Source organism: Rosa rugosa, chromosome 4 (genome assembly GCF_958449725.1).
Source record: "Rosa rugosa chromosome 4, drRosRugo1.1, whole genome shotgun sequence".
Taxonomy (NCBI): domain Eukaryota; kingdom Viridiplantae; phylum Streptophyta; class Magnoliopsida; order Rosales; family Rosaceae; genus Rosa; species Rosa rugosa.
This window is the reverse complement of record NC_084823.1, coordinates 54,074,634-54,094,580: the sequence shown is the minus strand read 5'-3', so window position 1 is coordinate 54,094,580 and position 19,947 is coordinate 54,074,634. Positions and strand designations below refer to the sequence as shown.

At 37.5% G+C, this 19,947-nt stretch overlaps 3 protein-coding genes and 2 long non-coding RNA genes across 5 annotated transcripts; 4 read left to right on the top strand and 1 right to left on the bottom strand.

The window, feature by feature from the left end:
• Window positions 1-2,412: 2,412 nt before the first annotated feature.
• On the top strand, window positions 2,413-4,382 carry LOC133743564 (uncharacterized). The gene is made up of 2 exons (XR_009863151.1): window positions 2,413-2,559; window positions 4,222-4,382. It is a non-coding gene; the product is annotated as an uncharacterized LOC133743564 (long non-coding RNA).
• Window positions 4,383-5,509: 1,127 nt separating this feature from the next.
• On the top strand, window positions 5,510-6,766 carry LOC133745039 (uncharacterized). The gene has a single exon (XM_062173039.1). The coding sequence runs from the start codon at window positions 5,510-5,512 to the stop codon at window positions 6,764-6,766; it is 1,257 nt and encodes a 418-aa protein (XP_062029023.1).
• A 1,617-nt stretch (window positions 6,767-8,383) lies between these two features.
• Window positions 8,384-10,353, top strand: LOC133741783 (uncharacterized). Its single transcript, XR_009862139.1, has 2 exons — window positions 8,384-8,530; window positions 10,193-10,353. It is a non-coding gene; the product is annotated as an uncharacterized LOC133741783 (long non-coding RNA).
• Window positions 10,354-14,093: 3,740 nt separating this feature from the next.
• On the top strand, window positions 14,094-17,497 carry LOC133741781 (phosphatidylinositol 4-kinase gamma 7-like). Its single transcript, XM_062169502.1, has 2 exons — window positions 14,094-14,426; window positions 15,121-17,497. Exon 2 carries the CDS (start codon window positions 15,363-15,365, stop codon window positions 17,238-17,240), a length of 1,878 nt encoding a protein of 625 aa, XP_062025486.1. The 5' UTR covers window positions 14,094-14,426; window positions 15,121-15,362; the 3' UTR covers window positions 17,241-17,497.
• A 507-nt stretch (window positions 17,498-18,004) lies between these two features.
• On the bottom strand, window positions 18,005-19,078 carry LOC133745038 (uncharacterized). The gene has a single exon (XM_062173038.1). It carries the CDS (start codon window positions 19,076-19,078, stop codon window positions 18,005-18,007), a length of 1,074 nt encoding a protein of 357 aa, XP_062029022.1.
• Between the last annotated feature and the right edge of the window lie 869 nt (window positions 19,079-19,947).

Sequence of the window (19,947 nt, the reverse complement as noted above, 5' to 3'; positions counted from 1 at the left end):
CCCTGCCTTCTCCCCACTACTGAGCGAAAGAGTGAGAGAACGACAACTACGCACCGCACGTGAGCAGGCAATCTCTCACGTGCCCCCATCCCCTGCCGTTTATCCCCATCTCTTCTGCCGTCTCGCGTGAGGTGGGGACCTTTCCCCCGCGCACCACTAGCATCACGTCGTGCCGTTGAAGATGTGAAGTGTCTAAAATGACCTCGGTAGAGTATGAAGAAGAGGGAGAAATGGTCATTTTGAATTATACTTCATTCCATATTTTTGTCACCAATTTTTTAATTTAGTCACACAAATTAAATTTTATAATTCACTTTAGATGTTGTTGACATACATGTAAATAAATATCGGTAAATTTGAGAGTACTTTTTTAAGTCACCTAAAAATTAAAAGATTTCATGTACTTATCATTTTTTATTTATTTATTTATAACCGAGTAGACGTGTAGTCGAGTTCGAAGCTTGATTAAAATTGTGAGTATCTTGAAATTGGATAATATAGATGTGGTCGAGAGAAATAAAGTTTATATGCAATATTTTTTGTTGTAGCATCTTTAAGAAAGTGGATATTTAAGAATTTTTATCGGACAAAATTGATAGGATTATCAAATTAAATTATTATAAAAATTGAGTCATTAAAATAATACTAGACTCCAAACACACCCTAATGGGTGTGGATAATTACGTGGGAAGTTATTTAACAGAATGTGGAGAAATTTGTTTTTTATTTTTTTAGTTAAATTTATTTTGTTTTTCTTTTATTTGTGAATTGACCATTTTGTCTTTCTCAAATATTTTAGTTAAAATATTTTTTTAATATTTAAAGGGTATTTTGATAAAATGTTTCTGATTTGGCTGACAAACTCTCCCCTCTTAATAATAGTATAGATGGTCAAGGTGGAGTTGGGGCAATCATTCGAAATGAAGATGGTCTGTGCATAGCTGCAATTAGGGCTGGGCGTTTGGACCCGAAAGACCGAGGACCCGACCCGAACCGAGGAAAAAAGCCCGATTCGGTTCGGTTTTCATATAGGAATTTTCGGTTCGGTCTAAAGCCCGACCCGATTTCATATAATCGGTTCGGTCTCGGGCTTCATATTTTCAGGGCCCGAAAGCCCGAACCGACCCGAATGTACCAGTTGCCACATGTTAGTCCTTGATTGGGTGATATAATAATATGTAAAATATAAAAAAAATAAAGGAGCTTATAAATGGGCCTAGGATCAGACTATCAGAGGAGTGATCCAGAAATCTCGAGAGAGGACTACAGCTCTCTGACTCTGAAACGACCCCGGACTGGGTTCGATAGGAATTCGCTTCTCCTGCCACCTCACGACGGCGCGCAGGCATCATCGTCTTCATCTCGTTGTCGCCTACCTCCCTGTGGCCTCTGATCGTCCATGCACTAGACGAGGAAGAAGAATTGACGGTGAGAATGTTCGACTTCTCCGGCGAGTTTCTGCAAATTTCGGCCACCATCTGTGCTGTATCTGGTATGGAATCTCATCCTCTCGTCGTGCGCTACACGTTAGTCTAACTGGTTTTCCAATTCAATCGACTTTAACTCATTTTTCGTTTTCGGGTTGCTTCTGTTCCGGCACTGTTCTTCGACACCGACGACTTTTCCGACGCGTCTGAGCTTCGTTTCTTACTCGATTGCAGGTCTAGGTGAGATATTGTGAAGCTTTCTGGGTTGTAGCACGAGAAATCATCAATTCATCAATAACCCAGTTTCGGCAGCAAGCTTTGGAAAACGAAGTTTCTGTTACAACACCAGATCTGGGTGTGTTTGATTTGGAGCAGAAACTAGAGGAAAGTGGTTGGTGGGATCTCTGTGGATTTTGAGTTTATGAGTTTGGAAGAGAAGAAGAAGAAGAAGAAAGTGGAGTAGATGGGGAGGTGAGAGAGTGGAGTACAGATAGAAGATCACAGTCGATCACCCTCGGTCCTGTAATAACCCGAAAATTAGTGTCAACCATAGAGTACTATATTATTAGTTATATTCGAAATGTCTTACTTTGTTATTAAGCTCAAGACTCTCATCCATATTATTTTTATGATGCATGTCATTTTAGTACTAATTATTGATATTTTCTTTTTACCTTAAGAAAGCACTAAAGTTCTTTACTTATCAATTAGGTAAATGTGTATCTATATATTTATGGATGTGTGCATGTATATATATATATATATATATATATATATATATATATATATATATATATAATTGGCAAAGCTGCTTTATGTTTTCTTTCTTTTACTACTCTTTTAATTTTACTCTTCCTTTTAATCATTTAACCTAACAAGTGGATTAGCCACTTGCATTACAATATTAGTCACTCACTTATCTTAGTGCTTAATTCTAGCCTATATATATCATTATGATCTGATCATACTCAACTTGAAGATCAAATGCAAAATTTGATCAAAAACTCCCTTAGTTGAAGAGAAAACCCAACTAAAAGTTCCTCACACAAATCCTTCATCCTATTTCCCTTAAGAAGTTTCCTTTTGTGAAAGAAGTCCAAAGTTTGATCACAAGACCTTCTGAGTTCCTTAAGTAAGTACATGAATACATTTCTATATTCTTTTGTCTTTAAGATTTATCAAACTACATAATCAATGATAAAATGGAAAAGGATCTGCTTTGCTGCAAACCTGTATTTTCGTATATAAAAAAGTCTGTTTTGTTAAAAATATTTACAGTATTAAATTCCTCATCAAAAGTTCTTCAGTTTAGGCTTTTGAATCACTAAAAAAGGTTAAGAAATGAAGAAGTTATGGCTAATCAAAGTTTTCAACTTTTAAACTCGCTGGAAATCTCATACAGCCATCACAACTTGAAAAATTCGTATCTCCCTCATTTCTTATCCGTTTTCTACAAACTTTATATCAATTTGAAGCTTAGGACCTCTACTTGTGATCTGGAGAGTTTGAGAATTAATGGTAAAATACACAGAACGTAAAGACTTAAACACCAAAGGTCAGTAACAAAAATATCGGTTTCTGCACTGTTATGGTTCTTCACCATTTCTGGACTATATCCCTCTGATCTGGACTACATGACTTATTCCATTGAATTCCTTGTGAAAAACCCTTTGACATGGTGTACTCATTTGACTAATTCGGACTTGTGATGGACATCATAACACATTTTGAAGTTTGATGAACTTCAATGGATTTGGACATCAGAACTGAAATACTAACTATAATATAATTTTGTTAAATTCTGTATATTTACTTATTTAATGCTTGTACTTTATTATTTTACTTTATTTCAGTTATTTACAAGCTTATTAATTGTGTATATTTACTCATTTAATGCTTGTGCTTTAATATTTTACTTGATTTCAATTATGTATAAGCTTATTTATTTTATTATGTTGTTTACTAGTGAATTTACTTATTTGTGTTATACAATTATGTTACATATGTTTTCATATGAAATTATTCCTAAGTATATGTCTCTATATATATGTGTGTGTACATATACATATATATTACGATCTATAATTCATAAAGATTGTATTTTGAGGATTTGATTATGTTTGAGAAGTACAATTGTGAAGCCGGGTGATTAGTACTACCCCGTGCTTAAGTGAATTACTGGTAAACGTGTTTTGGTGTTATGTGGAAGTTAGCCTTGGGCCCTAGTCCCTATAGATAGTGCACTATTATACTCATAGGAAGGAAGTAGCCGACCTTGGGTATACATACTTTGGTAGTGTCCTCAGTATGCTACGGCTTACCCGTGCTTTGGGTATAGTAGACATACCCTAGTACGTGGATTTATGATTCGTTGCCAGTTAATCCGAAAATTCACTAAGAAGAGAAGTGTACTTATATTATTTCGATCAAATATCTGTCTGCGATATATTATTAATATGTTACGATGATAAGTGAAAAAGAGAATTGAGCATGCATTTCTTTGAGGTTATTTCACATATTAATGCTGCAATATATTGTTGGTTCAATAAGGAGATGTGACTATATGATTTATTATAAACCATTCACACGGATGAATATATTTGTATATATGTGTGTGTGTATTGTGCGTATACATATACATATTTAAGAATTCGTATGAACATATAAATGGTTCCCGGTACATTTTTACTTGGTTATTCACTTTGATTTCCTATAAGACACATTAATATAAGAATGTATGTTGTGTACTTACTGGGCTTGTGTTGCTCATGATGCTACACCTTCTTGTTTTCAGGTAGCGATTAGACGCTTGGGGAAAATGGGGCGATTCTCTAAATAAATGAATGTTTTATTTTCTACCGCTTTCTCAAAAGAAATAATGTAATATATTTTGTTCAGCTTTAGTATTGTAAAAATAATAATTTCAATTTCTAATAAAAGTATTATTCAGACTTATTTGCAAATTCTTTTACTTTAATTTATCCATTGAGGAAGTTTTATTTGTAATAACCCACATCACGAATTCGGGTACCATATTTCAGTATAATATTGGTCTCGGGTTTGGGGTGTGACAGATTGGTATCAGAGCTTTCGTTCTCTTAAGTTTTGAAAAAAAAAAAAAAAAAAAAAAACCTTTATTTTTGTAAAACTTAACAAGAACGGGGAGGGTTATATTGATATGCGTATTGTTCAAGTTGTGTATAAATTCTTATTTATATATAGTCTTTGCATCTCGAAGTTTTAATCATATTAATATCATTAATATTTTAGTTTGAATTTTGTTACTTATGTATCTATTTATCAATGATCACTTAACAGTATGGATTATCGATACGTAGAAGCTTTGCGAAGTGATGTCCAATATGAGAATGAGTATTCGGAACTACATGCCAAGGCTAGGCAACTAGCATATAACATGTGTATTGACATCTCCCAAGACAACCCTGGCATTAACCTTGATGATAAGTACTACATGGCAACTTTATATGTTAATGAAGGAATTAATCTATACATGGAAGCTAGATGGATTTTAAGTAATCCCGAAAACATGATGATTCTACATGATGAGGCCATTGCAAATGGGATGCTTAGGACGAAAGATTGGGGACCACCCAATTACCAACAAGTAGCTCAATCTGAAGAGTCAGTAGAATCTCCTAGTGTTAAACATGTCAAAGATGTTGTTGCACCATCATCTTCTCATGTTCATACACATATTAGATCAAAGCCATACATGAGTGTTCGCCCCCATGTGTCTATTCCTTTTGGTTTTATGCCTACTCCTGGTTTAAATGATGGAATGGAGGAAACAGATACCTCTAGTCCTAATGTGGTCCTGGAGAAGGGTAGTTCTTAAAATAAGGGGAGACCCTAGAAATTTGTTGTTTGTATTTTCATTTCATGAAAAGATCGTTGTGTTTCAATAATGCTTGTAATCAAGTTGATGTTAGAAAATAGCTCTTAAAAGCCTTTTCTAACCATTGTGTAATTAGTTTTACTATAATTTATGTTTATAATAAAATATTTAAGAATATTTTGGTTTGGATTATAACCATATAGATCATTTTCTTTAAATTAGGACTATGGCCAATAGAAGAGATCCACCTGTCGATGCAGACAATTTTGTCGAAGCCTTCGCAAGAAGGATGGAGGCAAATCAAGTCGGTGGGAGGCTAGGACGGCTAGTAACATACATAAAGAGTCTAGGGGCAACGAAATTTACTGGAGGGAAACCTCACGAGGCTGAAGAATGGATTTACAATCTGGAAATCCACTTTGAAATGATGGACTGTACCCAAGTAGAGCTACGAAGAGTGGCTACTTGTCTGTTAGAAGGAGATGCTCGTTTCTGGTGGGACACGGTCAAACGTGTCACACTCCCTGCAGCAATGGAACACATGGAATGGGCTGTCTTCAAAGAGAAATTTCTGGAAAAATATTTTCCACAAGTTGAGAAAGACAAGAAAGAATTAGAGTTTATTCAACTTACCCAAGGAAAGATGACTGTGATTGAGTATGAGACCAAGTTCACTAAACTTTCTCGTTTTGCTCCACACATAGTAGATACCGATGACAAAAAGGCAAGACGATTCATTGGAGGACTGAACTCCAATATTCGAAGAATGGTCACTCAGCGTGGAATCACGTACGAAGAAGCTGTAGACAAAGCCTTAACTCAAGAAGAAGAGAATCAAAAGTACCGCATGGAGAAAGAGCGAGAGAATGGTTTCCGAGTAAAAAGAAGTCATCCAATGTCTAATCAGAAAAGCGAACAACCATGGAAGAAGCAGAAAGGGAGAGACTCATCAACTGAAAAAGGAAAGGAGGTGGCAAGAGGGCCAAATTGGTGTTTCAACTGTGGGGAAACGGGACACATGTCTAATGCTTGTCCAAAGCCACGTCGCATTCCAGGATCTCGTTTCAATTGTGGAAAGGTTGGACATTTCTCAAAACAGTGCAATGCACCGAGGCGAAACAATAACCCACCACCTCGTCCTGTCCAGCTAAATGCCATAGCTTGTGAGAACATCGTGATGGAAGGTACGCTGATAGCATATAGTACTCATGCTCATATACTATTTGACACTGGTGCATCCGATTCGCTTATATCTGCTACATTTGTCACAACTTTGGGATTGACACCAAGTGAGCATGATGAAATTTTAACAGTCTCAACACCATTAGAAAAATCTACCACCTTAACCAAAGTATGCAAATCATGTCCTATACATGTTCTAGATACAGAATTTCCCATGGACCTCATAGTCATAAACTTGAGGCGATTTGACATAATTCTAGGATTTGATTGGTTAAGCAAATACCCTCATAGGCTGTCGTGAGAAAACCATCACCTTCTCTATTCCTGGTCAACCCATTAGAAAAATTCAGTGTGACTTGCCCAAAAAAATTCATACCTTCCAAACTTCTTGCCAACGTCGAATTAAAGAGTTCAAAACCTTTAATAGACCAAATCCCTGTGGTGAACTCTTTCAAAGACGTTTTTCAAGAAATCACTCATTTACCTCCAAGTCGAGAAATTGAATTCAGCATTGACCTTATACCTGAAGCCAGACCAATTTCTGTTACTCCCTATAGAATGGCACCAAAAGAATTGAAGGAGTTACAGACGCAAATAAAAGGATTGCTTGATCTCGGATTTATCCGGGCTAGCGCTTCTAGCTGGGGAGCACCTGTTTTGTTCGTGAAGAAGAAAGACGGATCTCTCCGACTATGCATCGACTATCGGCAACTAAACAAGGTGACTATCAAAAATAAGTATCCATTGCCGCGAATCGATGATTTGTTTGTTCAACTACGGGGAGCTCGAATATTTTCAAAGATCGACTTGCGCTCTGGGTACCATCAACTTCTGGTCAAGAAGGATGATATCCATAAAACCGCATTTAACACACGGTATGGACAATATGAGTGGTTGGTGATGTCCTTTGGATTAACCAATGCACCAGCCATATTCATGGATTTGATGAACCGAGTGTTCAGTCCATTTCTGGATAAATTCATTATCGTCTTCATCGATGATATTTTGATTTATTCAAAAAGTGAAGCGGATCACACACAACACTTGGAGACAACTTTACAAGTGCTTAGGGAACACAAGTTATGTGCGAAACTTGAGAAGGTTGGTGATTTAGCTTACCGACTAGATCTACCCCAAAACTTATCCAATGTGCACAACGTTTTTCATGTATCTATGCTACGGGAATACAAACCAGACAATTTCCATGTCATCAACCATAGTACCATAGAACTCTCAGAAGATGTCACATACGAGGAGGCACTTATTCGTATCTTGAGTCGAGAAGTACGGAAACTCCGTACTAAGGAAATCCCACTAGTGAAGATACAATGGAATCGACACGATGAAAACGAGGCTTCGTGGGAGTTAGAATCAGAAATGAGGAAGAAACACCCACATTTGTTCATAGAACTAGGTACGTAAAAATTCGAGGACGAATTTTTTTTAAGGTAGGTAGACTGTAATAACCCGAAAATTAGTGTCAACCATAGAGTACTATATTATTAGTTATATTCGAAATGTCTTACTTTGTTATTAAGCTCAAGACTCTCATCCATATTATTTTTATGATGCATGTCATTTTAGTACTAATTATTGATATTTTCTTTTTACCTTAAGAAAGCACTAAAGTTCTTTACTTATCAATTAGGTAAATGTGTATCTATATATTTATGGATGTGTGCATGTATATATATATATATATATATATATATATATATATATATATATATAATTGGCAAAGCTGCTTTATGTTTTCTTTCTTTTACTACTCTTTTAATTTTACTCTTCCTTTTAATCATTTAACCTAACAAGTGGATTAGCCACTTGCATTACAATATTAGTCACTCACTTATCTTAGTGCTTAATTCTAGCCTATATATATCATTATGATCTGATCATACTCAACTTGAAGATCAAATGCAAAATTTGATCAAAAACTCCCTTAGTTGAAGAGAAAACCCAACTAAAAGTTCCTCACACAAATCCTTCATCCTATTTCCCTTAAGAAGTTTCCTTTTGTGAAAGAAGTCCAAAGTTTGATCACAAGACCTTCTGAGTTCCTTAAGTAAGTACATGAATACATTTCTATATTCTTTTGTCTTTAAGATTTATCAAACTACATAATCAATGATAAAATGGAAAAGGATCTGCTTTGCTGCAAACCTGTATTTTCGTATATAAAAAAGTCTGTTTTGTTAAAAATATTTACAGTATTAAATTCCTCATCAAAAGTTCTTCAGTTTAGGCTTTTGAATCACTAAAAAAGGTTAAGAAATGAAGAAGTTATGGCTAATCAAAGTTTTCAACTTTTAAACTCGCTGGAAATCTCATACAGCCATCACAACTTGAAAAATTCATATCTCCCTCATTTCTTATCCGTTTTCTACAAACTTTATATCAATTTGAAGCTTAGGACCTCTACTTGTGATCTGGAGAGTTTGAGAATTAATGGTAAAATACACAGAACGTAAAGACTTAAACACCAAAGGTCAGTAACAAAAATATCGGTTTCTGCACTGTTATGGTTCTTCACCATTTCTGGACTATATCCCTCTGATCTGGACTACATGACTTATTCCATTGAATTCCTTGTGAAAAACCCTTTGACATGGTGTACTCATTTGACTAATTCGGACTTGTGATGGACATCATAACACATTTTGAAGTTTGATGAACTTCAATGGATTTGGACATCAGAACTGAAATACTAACTATAATATAATTTTGTTAAATTCTGTATATTTACTTATTTAATGCTTGTACTTTATTATTTTACTTTATTTCAGTTATTTACAAGCTTATTAATTGTGTATATTTACTCATTTAATGCTTGTGCTTTAATATTTTACTTGATTTCAATTATGTATAAGCTTATTTATTTTATTATGTTGTTTACTAGTGAATTTACTTATTTGTGTTATACAATTATGTTACATATGTTTTCATATGAAATTATTCCTAAGTATATGTCTCTATATATATGTGTGTGTACATATACATATATATTACGATCTATAATTCATAAAGATTGTATTTTGAGGATTTGATTATGTTTGAGAAGTACAATTGTGAAGCCGGGTGATTAGTACTACCCCGTGCTTAAGTGAATTACTGGTAAACGTGTTTTGGTGTTATGTGGAAGTTAGCCTTGGGCCCTAGTCCCTATAGATAGTGCACTATTATACTCATAGGAAGGAAGTAGCCGACCTTGGGTATACATACTTTGGTAGTGTCCTCAGTATGCTACGGCTTACCCGTGCTTTGGGTATAGTAGACATACCCTAGTACGTGGATTTATGATTCGTTGCCAGTTAATCCGAAAATTCACTAAGAAGAGAAGTGTACTTATATTATTTCGATCAAATATCTGTCTGCGATATATTATTAATATGTTACGATGATAAGTGAAAAAGAGAATTGAGCATGCATTTCTTTGAGGTTATTTCACATATTAATGCTGCAATATATTGTTGGTTCAATAAGGAGATGTGACTATATGATTTATTATAAACCATTCACACGGATGAATATATTTGTATATATGTGTGTGTGTATTGTGCGTATACATATACATATTTAAGAATTCGTATGAACATATAAATGGTTCCCGGTACATTTTTACTTGGTTATTCACTTTGATTTCCTATAAGACACATTAATATAAGAATGTATGTTGTGTACTTACTGGGCTTGTGTTGCTCATGATGCTACACCTTCTTGTTTTCAGGTAGCGATTAGACGCTTGGGGAAAATGGGGCGATTCTCTAAATAAATGAATGTTTTATTTTCTACCGCTTTCTCAAAAGAAATAATGTAATATATTTTGTTCAGCTTTAGTATTGTAAAAATAATAATTTCAATTTCTAATAAAAGTATTATTCAGACTTATTTGCAAATTCTTTTACTTTAATTTATCCATTGAGGAAGTTTTATTTGTAATAACCCACATCACGAATTCGGGTACCATATTTCAGTATAATATTGGTCTCGGGTTTGGGGTGTGACAGGTCCCTCCCTCTCAGTCGATCACAGAACTGCAGTTTGGAAAACAGGCAAATCCTGTCGAACTGGAAATTGGGCCCGAAAAGCCCGAAAGACCGAACCGGCCCGAATGGGTTCGGTTTCTATCAGTCTTCATTTCTAAAAAAGCCCGAACCGGCCCGAACCGAAAATTTCAGTCTCGGTCTCGGTCTTACTGATTTTCAGGCCCGACCCGACCCGAGACCAGCCCTAGCTGCAATTGCTCGCCCTTTCTCCCATGTGAAGTCTGCTTTTCAGATGGAACTAGAGGCTTTACGGGCAGGACTCATGCTTCTTGTGCATCAAGGCTTTGCTGCTGTGGACATTGAAACAGATTGCGCTATGGCGGTCACGGCCTTACAAGGAGATTTGGAGGACTTGTCGGAGGTTGGTTGTATTGTTGCGGATTGCAAAGCATATATACGTGCCATTCCTTCTGTCACTCTGTGTTCTATTTATCGTGAAGCAAATGATGTGGTCCATATATTGGCACATCTTGCTAGTGTTGGTTACCTAAATGCTTATTGGCTAGATGAGGCACCTGTGATTATCCAGGATGCACTCTATGAGGATCTTTGTACTGGTACTCGAGGTGTAGGTAATATGTCCCCCTCGCTGTATATGATGATTCTTATCCTATTAATAATAATATTGTCGGGCGTGGGGCTGAGCCTCCCAGTTAGGCTGGGTTCCAAACCCCGTTTCAAAAAAAAAAAAAAAAAAAAAAAATAATAATAATAATAATAATAATAGTATAGATTTAAAATGTGAGTGGGTAAAATGTAATTCTGTCGAAAGAAGAAAGTAAGCATGGGCATATATATAGGGTCGTGTAGGGGCGGGGCGCTACAGAAGTAGTGGTGCGTGAGAGCACGTGCTGTGAGGTTGGTTTGGTTAGGCGGTGCCGAGCTCTCTCTCTTTCTCGTGACGGTGTCACGTGGGAGTGGATGTGGGACCCGGAGGTTCCCCCGTCGCGATAGAGAGGAAAAAATACAAAAAAAGGTGACAAGGGCATGAGTGGGGGCATGTGCTTGCCTTTCCCAAGTGACCTGTCGTTTATGGGTCATTGAAATGTGAAAGTGAGAGGTGGGGCCGGGTGGTAGGGGTTGCGTCGGTGACGTGGAGCACTCACGTGCAGTCCAGCGTGAGCTTTTGCCTGGTCCCTATTGAGTGAGACGTGGCCCCGGATGAGGTGGGACAAGTGTCTCCATCAAACGTGGCAGCCCCAGATTCTTTGTGAGTGAGTGTACTCCATTTTCATTTGGGATTAGACTAGCTTTTATCAAGGGCCTCTGCCTTCACTTGTTTCAATTTTGGGGCACTGTTTTTAGCACATTAAATTAGGACCTAGGACCACCGCCTTCTCATTTCATGTCACACGCTATAAAAAAAATGAAAGATCTTCAGAGCTCAAATGTTTCTATGGGGTATGTATGGGTTTAACAGCAAGACCATTTGAGCTTGGGCCTAAGATTGCTCCCTCCAAGATCCTGAAAAGAGGTTTTGGGGAGTTAGTTTTCCAAAGCATAATGAGGCAACTTTTCTCAAAGCCCATAGTTTTTTTAGTACATAGCTACGGCTCATGGTAAGCCAATTTTTCTCTAGCCTAAGACCTATTGTAATTCGTCTAGAAAAGCGATCACTATCCTATGGGAAGAACTACCTTTTTTTAAAATTAAAAAAACATAAAATTAGCGATTACAAATAGAAAGATACTTACATATGGCAGCCGTACCACGTATCTATACGGCTGACCAATCAGTGCACATACATGAGGTTTTTGGGTATTTCATTTAATAAATAAATGGTAGTTTAGGAATTGAAGAAGCTAGGCCGCACTAGTTTCTAGATTTTGATTGAGTAACCGTGCTAGACACATAATACAGCCGCTTTACATTAAGAATTTCTCTTACGAATACATAGTGGAATAAGTCCCAATTTCAAATGAAAATAATCATCGGGATTCATGCCCTACAACTAGACAACCAATCATGAGTCGCTTACATCCTTATAGCAAACATAGGGACAAAACCATGTGTGATGGTCACATACCGTAGAAAAAAAAGTACCAAACCATGTGTGATGGTCACATATCGCATAACAAAAGTACCAAACCATCTATGATGGTCACATACTAGCACATTGACAACAAGATGTCAAGAACACACTAGTAATGTAAATTACTAGAATAGACTAAATTGTAAATACTAAGTACACTAAATTGCGAATCAAGATACATCTATAACGATTAGAATTACATCACACAAGAATTACACAACAACTAATCATTCAGGAGTTGAACTTAAAATCTCACTTATAAAGGGACGATTTATAAGTGCGAATCACGAAACTTCTATAGCGAATAAAATTACACACAAGAATTACATAATTGATTGTCCGGGAATTGCTCACTATAAACTATAAAGGGATGATTTATGTCACTCCACCAAATAGTTATGGATGCAAAATTTTAATTTGTTGTTAGAAATTCAACTTTCAATAGGGTATTTCTAAATGTACCCAGCAAATTTCTCAGTATACCCAGCAGAATAATTTTTATTTTTAATTTTTAATTTATAACTAATTAAACCAACTCATTTCCCCAAAATGCCCTAGAAGACAATGTACCCAGCAAAACAAAACATACTACCCAAATCTTTATGCTCATTCATCCCCATCATGCCCTACCCATATTGAATCAACTCTATTATCAACCCATTGTAAGCTCCAGTTTCTTTTACATTTCAGTTTCATTTCTTAGTTTCATCTTTTGCTTAGGCCTCTTGGATTTGAAACAAAGATTTTCTTCAATTCGGTCTCTCAGAGAAAAGGAGCAGCAAAAGAAGGCCACTGGTACACCATCAATTAAGGTAATTCATACATCCCCAAATCTCATAGTTTATCTTCTAAGATTTGAAATGAGATTGAAACTGAAATATCAAATATGGGTTCTTTGTTTCTTGTCTTTCAACTTTTCAGATTGAGAATTTTGAGGAGATGGAGGAATCAATAGGTGAGAGCACACCACAAGCTGAATTCTGCTTCCATCGATATCGAAATTGTTACAGCAAGGGATACTATGATTACCAAATATGTTTAATTTCCCTCAAGAGTGCAGCACTTGATGATTTTTGAGAAAGAGAATAGAATAATACCTCATTATGTTTATGTCCCGGACTCCTGGTTTATGAAATTTGAAATTGAATGTTTATTGTTCAAAGATCTGGGTATGTTGTTTTCTAGGGTATTTTGGGAAAATCTGTTGGTTTAATTTCTGCTGGGTATACTTAGAACTTTGCTGGGTACATTTAGAAAGACACATTTCAAATTTTCAATATTAAGGCGTTGGGCCACCGGAGCTGCAAAAATTGAAAATTGAAAATTGAAATTCAACCCAGGCCCAATAATAGCTGTAATTCCTGTCTAGTCTCTCCTGCTGAGTCCTGCTACATATGCTGACAATGACACTGTCGCGTTATCGCGCGATTCTCCGTACAAATTTTCCGCGTCACCAATTAAACGCTCGTGATCACGTCCTTGTCTCCATCGACGGCCCTCCTTCTTCATCTTACAAAATTTGAAACTCAAAGCGCAGAAAATGGGGGGTCCTGATCATTTTCAAAGGGCGGTCAAGCCCAGGTGTGTATCGTAAATTCACAAATATAAAGGGAACCAACTAACCATGGTTGGGTCCTGTAAATCTCTAACAAGAAAGACAAATTCCAGAAGAGAGAGTGAGAGAGAAGAGTTTGGAACTTTGGAGAAGAAGCCGAAGAAGAAGAAAGAAGAAGATTGAAGGTCCCGGCGGAAACTGGAAGAGCCTGGCTAGCTTCATCGTAGCCGTTGATTCTTCTCCGTCATCGCCTCCGATCCTCCGACTCTTTTCTCGATTCCTCTCTCTCTCTCTCGCGATGATCTTGCCCTCCAAGATTTAACGTCCGGTGAGTTTTCGAATCTTGATACCTTTAATTTACTGCAATAATCATAAATTTAGAGCCTGAATCTCTGTTTTTGGATCATACTCTTTTCTTCGTTTTAGGTCTTCGTCGTTTTCGGTTCAATTTGGATGAATATTGCGCTCGCCTTTTAGCAAAGAGACGAGTACTATAGGAAAAATCGATCGGCTTGTTCTGTATATTAATTGCGGTCAATTTTGAGAGTGTTTTACTGGTTTTTATCTCCATTTTTCAAAGAGGTGATCATGGATTTCAGAAATTTTAGTCGATGATCATTAGGAATAAGATTGTGATATTGATTGATTTGTGCATTTTCTTCTGGTTACCTTTAATTACTTCCATATTTCGCTAATCGGTTGAACATATAGAGAAATGAGCTTGCAGTTGAACCTCCTTTGCCTACTGGAAGTAGATGTAAACTAAGTCTTCTAGGAGGGAAAATACTGTGTTTTGTAAAACTAGTACTGAGGTGGCATTTTGGCAAAACTATTAACCATGTGATTGCTGACAGGTAATTCTGTGGTTTTGTGTTATGTTGTCAAGGATTGTGTATGATAGCAGGGGTTATTTGTGATAAAAATCCTTAATAGGCAGCATTTTCTGTTTCGTCTTCTTTTAGAAGTAGTTTCTTGACTTCTTCTTATGGATATACTGAGATTTATTCACCTATTCTTGGCAGGGCTTGATCTAGTAGCGTCAAACAGAAGATTTCCTGATGTAGTGATGTGACTACTGCCTTGTTTGAATGGTTTGTAAGAAATTAGAGTAGTGTTAGCTTAGTTTATGGTTGATTGACTCGCAGCCTATTGTCTCTCTCATACAACTGGTGCCAGCCGTTGGCACCTGCTGAGAGAGCGGAAGGATCTGCACCCTGTTGTCACCTTGATCCCCTGCTTGAAAGTAACATCTTCATCCTTAGTTATGCCTACTAAGTTGGAGAGTCCCGTTAAGACGCAGATGGCTGTGGGACTTGTCAGTGGTCTGCTCAACGGTGAGTGCCGTGAGAGCACAAGAGGAATTCTTGCTCGGAGGAGGTGTGTCTTTGTGCAGACTGAGACTGGCTGTGTTTTGGGAATGGACTTGGAAAGGGGTGACAATGCCAACACAGTTAAAAGGAGGCTGCAGCTTGCCCTCAATGTACCTACTGACCACAGCTCTTTGACATTCGGGGATCGAATATTGAATAACGATCTAAGTGCCATCCGCAATCATTCCCCGCTACTGCTTGCAAGGAATGTCATGCATAGAAGCTCCTCCACTCCTTGTCTCTCACCTACTGGGAGAAATCTTCAACATTGGGATCGGAGTGGTCCTATTGAGATTCTAGGGTGTTCAAAGTACTTTGCTAGTATTGATGAACTGATTAAGGACATAGTGGTGGCTATCAAGAAGGGCGTTGAACCAATACCTGTTCATAGTGGTCTTGGTGGTGCTTACTACTTCAGGAACATCAGGGGTGAGAGTGTTGCCATTGTGAAACCAACAGATGAGGAGCCATATGCACCCAACAACCCCAAAGGCTTTGTTGGCACATCACTTGGGCTGCCAGGCCTGAAGCATTCAGTGAGAGTTGGGGAAACAGGGTTTCGAGAAGTTGCTGCCTACCTTTTGGATGTCAATCACTATGCTAATGTGCCTCCAACTGTTCTTGTTAAGGTGACACATTCAATCTTCAATGTTAATTATGGTGTCAATGGAGACAAGATTCAGCAGAAGAAAAAGGTTAGTAAAATTGCATCTCTGCAGCAGTTCATCCGTCATGACTTTGATGCTGGTGACTATGGAACCTCAAGTTTTCCTGTAGCTGGTGTTCACAGAATAGGCATTTTAGATATTAGGATCTTTAACACTGACAGGCATGCAGGAAACATTCTTGTTAAAATGCCCGATGGGGAGTTTGGTCAGGTGGAGCTCATTCCCATAGATCATGGCCTTTGCTTGCCTGAGCACTTGGAAGATCCCTATTTTGAATGGATTCATTGGCCTCAAGCTTCAATTCCTTTCTCAGAGGACGAGCTTGAGTATATAAAGAATCTTGATCCAATTCGTGATTCCGAGATGCTCAAGATGGAACTACCCATGATTCATGAGGCATGTCTTCGAGTTCTGGTCCTCTCCACAATATTCCTCCAGGAAGCAGCTGCTTTTGGACTTTGCCTTGCTGAGATAGGTGAAATGATGAGCAGGGAGTTTGGAAGCAAAGAGGAGAAGCCAAGTGAACTTGAGGTTGTATGCCTTGAGACTAGGAGGATCATAACAGATTCGAACATGTCAAACTTTGTGGCTGAAGAAGACAACAATCAGTGTCTGTCTGATATAGAGTGCGATAAAGCAGGGCTTGATCCTTCTCCTCAGATCCCAAGTTTCCTCTTCAAGCAGTTTTCATATCCCTTTGGACCTGATGGTGCTAATGGTCACTACTTACTTCCTAAGCTAGATGAGAGTTTGGAAGAGGATATTGTTGACTTGGATACAAGGGCAATCAAAGCTGAGGGAATCATTACCCAGCCAAATTGGTATAAAACTGAAACTGTTTCGAAGTTGTCCATGTCTCTGAAAAAGTCAAATGTGGATGAGACAAGCCAGCTACAGCAGAAGGGTACCTTACCTGGAATCAGAAGAAGTGCAAATGATCAGTTACCCACCTCATCAAGCTTTGTGAAACTTGCTGATATGTGTGAGGAGGAATGGGTTCTGTTCCTTGAAAAGTTTAGGGAACTTCTTTACCCCGCCCTTGGCAAACGAAGGTCTACCACCATTGGGCAGAAAAGGAGGCTTGGAACATCATGCACCTTTTGACTGCAGGTATGAGATGCAGTCTATAAAGTTCAGCAGCATTGAGGAACAATGTCATAGTGGAAAGAAGCAATTTATGATCTAGAATTTGAAGTCAGATTAGCTGTCTTATGTTTAGTTAACCCTCTTATCTTCACCTTGTGAACTATTCTAGTTGTTTTGATCTCAGCAATAACTTGTAGAAAAATCAGAAAAGTACAAAAAAAAAAAAAACATAGAAATGGGGAAAAAGTAAATATACGGATTTGTTTCTATTGTGATTTTTTTGGCTATTGAGTTATTTACTTGAATTGATTGCCATTAGCGACATCATGCTGCTCATCAATCTGACTAACTGGAAGGTCCGTTAAAAGGATGTTTATACATACATATTGTCAAGACTAGGGCCCTCTATGTTTTTATCATTCAAAACTCCAAATGGAGTTAGAAGGAGCCATTCATCTTTAGTCTTTGCCTGTAAATAGTTTAGTTTTGTGCACCTTACTCATTATCTGTATGCTTTGTTCTTTCATATGAAAGCAGCACCTCGAATGAAAATTTCAATGAGGAGTCGGCCAACAACAACATTCTAAGATAGCAATTATACGACTTAAAAACGTAGAAACTTAGAATAAAAACATTAGTGGCTGTAAAAACTTAAGAATAATGAGTTGATGAAAGGTCCATCAAAAACGTTCATTACAAGCTATATTGAATTGAAGATCAATCATATAGACTGGATATATCGGTTGCACCCAGTACATATTCCACTACTTCCTTCATCTACCCTACTCACATTTAGATACTGAAACTAAGCTCTGCACGTAATCTACCACTTGAAGGCATGAGTTCCCTGTCGCAAGTTTGAAAGCCTTCATCGCTTCGGTTGTGGCTGAAGCATATTCATACGTAACCAGATCTTGTCCAGCTTTGACGTGCCTTTTGACAAACAGAAATAAACCAAACCAGAATACAAGGATTGAATACATAGATTGTGGGAGATTTTTTATTGTAAATTGTGCAGTCCAATTCCAAGTAGGCATTTGTGTACCGGATTCTTTCTTCATCACCCAAAGATCATACTTATGGTCGACATAGGTTAAAAATGCAACTGAATTTTCCCACGTAAAGAGACGTTGGCCATAAAAAAGACTGTAACGAGGCGGCATTGGCATGTCAAGGACTAGCTCATCATGCAGATTGAACGAGAAAATAGAAGGAACACCCCTAGTCCTTGCCAAGCAATACAACACACCATTCGAAGAAATCGAAGAGCCTGGTTCAAAGTTATAATCGCCTGGTGGAATACAGTTTTTAACTTCTCTCCATGACTTTTCACTTCGGGTGAAGACTTGGGTTAGGTATGTAAACTTTTCATCAGCATCACGATCCTTGCTGTGGGAAATCCTCACGACTTTGTAATCAATATTATACTTGCCATTGTCGTTAATGAATCCGAAACCTAACAGTGGTGCATCAGAAGTCTCCTTCCTACCCTTAAAAGACAATGGTTTAGGAAGATACCTATGCTGTCTTGTTGCTGGGTTCCACACGACGATTATCTCCTTCGGAGTGTTAAGAGGATGAAGGCAGACTAGACCATTGCTAGATCCCGCAATAAGTATCAACCTATCATAAGAGTCTTGCTGGACACGTTCAGGCAGATCTAATCCCTCCAAATGTGTGTCTTTGCCAAGCAATGAAATCCCATGGTGCTTGGGATATTTAGCATATCTACTTCCGGAACTGTGACCATAGAGTAAACAGAGATTCGGAGGATTCAAGCGTTGAAGGCATTTTTGGTGAATTGCAATGAAACGAGAGCTTTTTATGAGAGCAGACCACTCTTGCGACACACACATTAACCTAACTAGAGAGGATTTCTATTACAAGGTCTTGATTATTGGCCAAAGAAGAGGATACCTTTACTACTTCGCCTGCCTCCATTCCCGTGGAAAAGAAGTCCAATCCAGTTCTAGTTTATTGGGTGTCTCTAGGTAAACAGGTCCTTTATATAAAGATTCAATCCCTATTCCTACTTGCAGCACAAGTAAAGGAAAATCTTAACTGTATTAAGTAATCCAAATTCTTGTGGAAAGAAAAACACAAATTAGTCGATCGAACACCTAAACCAGTCCTAGGATCTATAAATAGTAGATTTTACTTTAATAAATTTAGTGTACAGACTATTCTTGGACGGCCAAGTCCATCAATGTTCAACTCCTCGATGTTCAAAAAGATAGCTAGGCAGATGCAGTATATTAGAAGCAGTAGAGCTGTTCAAACATCTTTTAGCCATTATATACTTTTCCCTATGAATGTGATGAATAGTGCACTAGTCAGAAGTATTGCATCAGTAGCTTCCGATTAATAAATTGGATATCTCGAAACCTAATCTGTGCTATAAAAAAGAACAAGAAAGCATAAGCAATTCATTCCGCCCATGAGCAAGGGAGATTATAGGGGCTTGACATGGATGGCATATTTGGAGGCACCATAAGGGCACCGGTGATAATCCGAAACACGTGAGACGTTATAAAGAGGAGTACTAATCGTGCACAATGTTAAGTAATTTGTAATTTATTCAAATCAACAGATAATCCAGAGAATTCTAAAAAAATAATAATAATAAAAAATAAAAAATAAACTGTTTAAGGACAAGCATAAATTAACAGAGAGATAGAGAGAGTAATGTTGCAGAGAGAATGGAGATTCAAGTGTGTTTATTCAT

Coding starts and splice junctions, on each gene's coding strand:
- LOC133745039 (XM_062173039.1), top strand. CDS start 5,510: ATGGCCAATAGAAGAGATCCACCTGTCGATGCAGACAATTTTGTCGAA.
- LOC133741781 (XM_062169502.1), top strand. CDS start 15,363: ATGCCTACTAAGTTGGAGAGTCCCGTTAAGACGCAGATGGCTGTGGGA.
- LOC133745038 (XM_062173038.1), bottom strand. CDS start 19,078: ATGTGTGTGTCGCAAGAGTGGTCTGCTCTCATAAAAAGCTCTCGTTTC.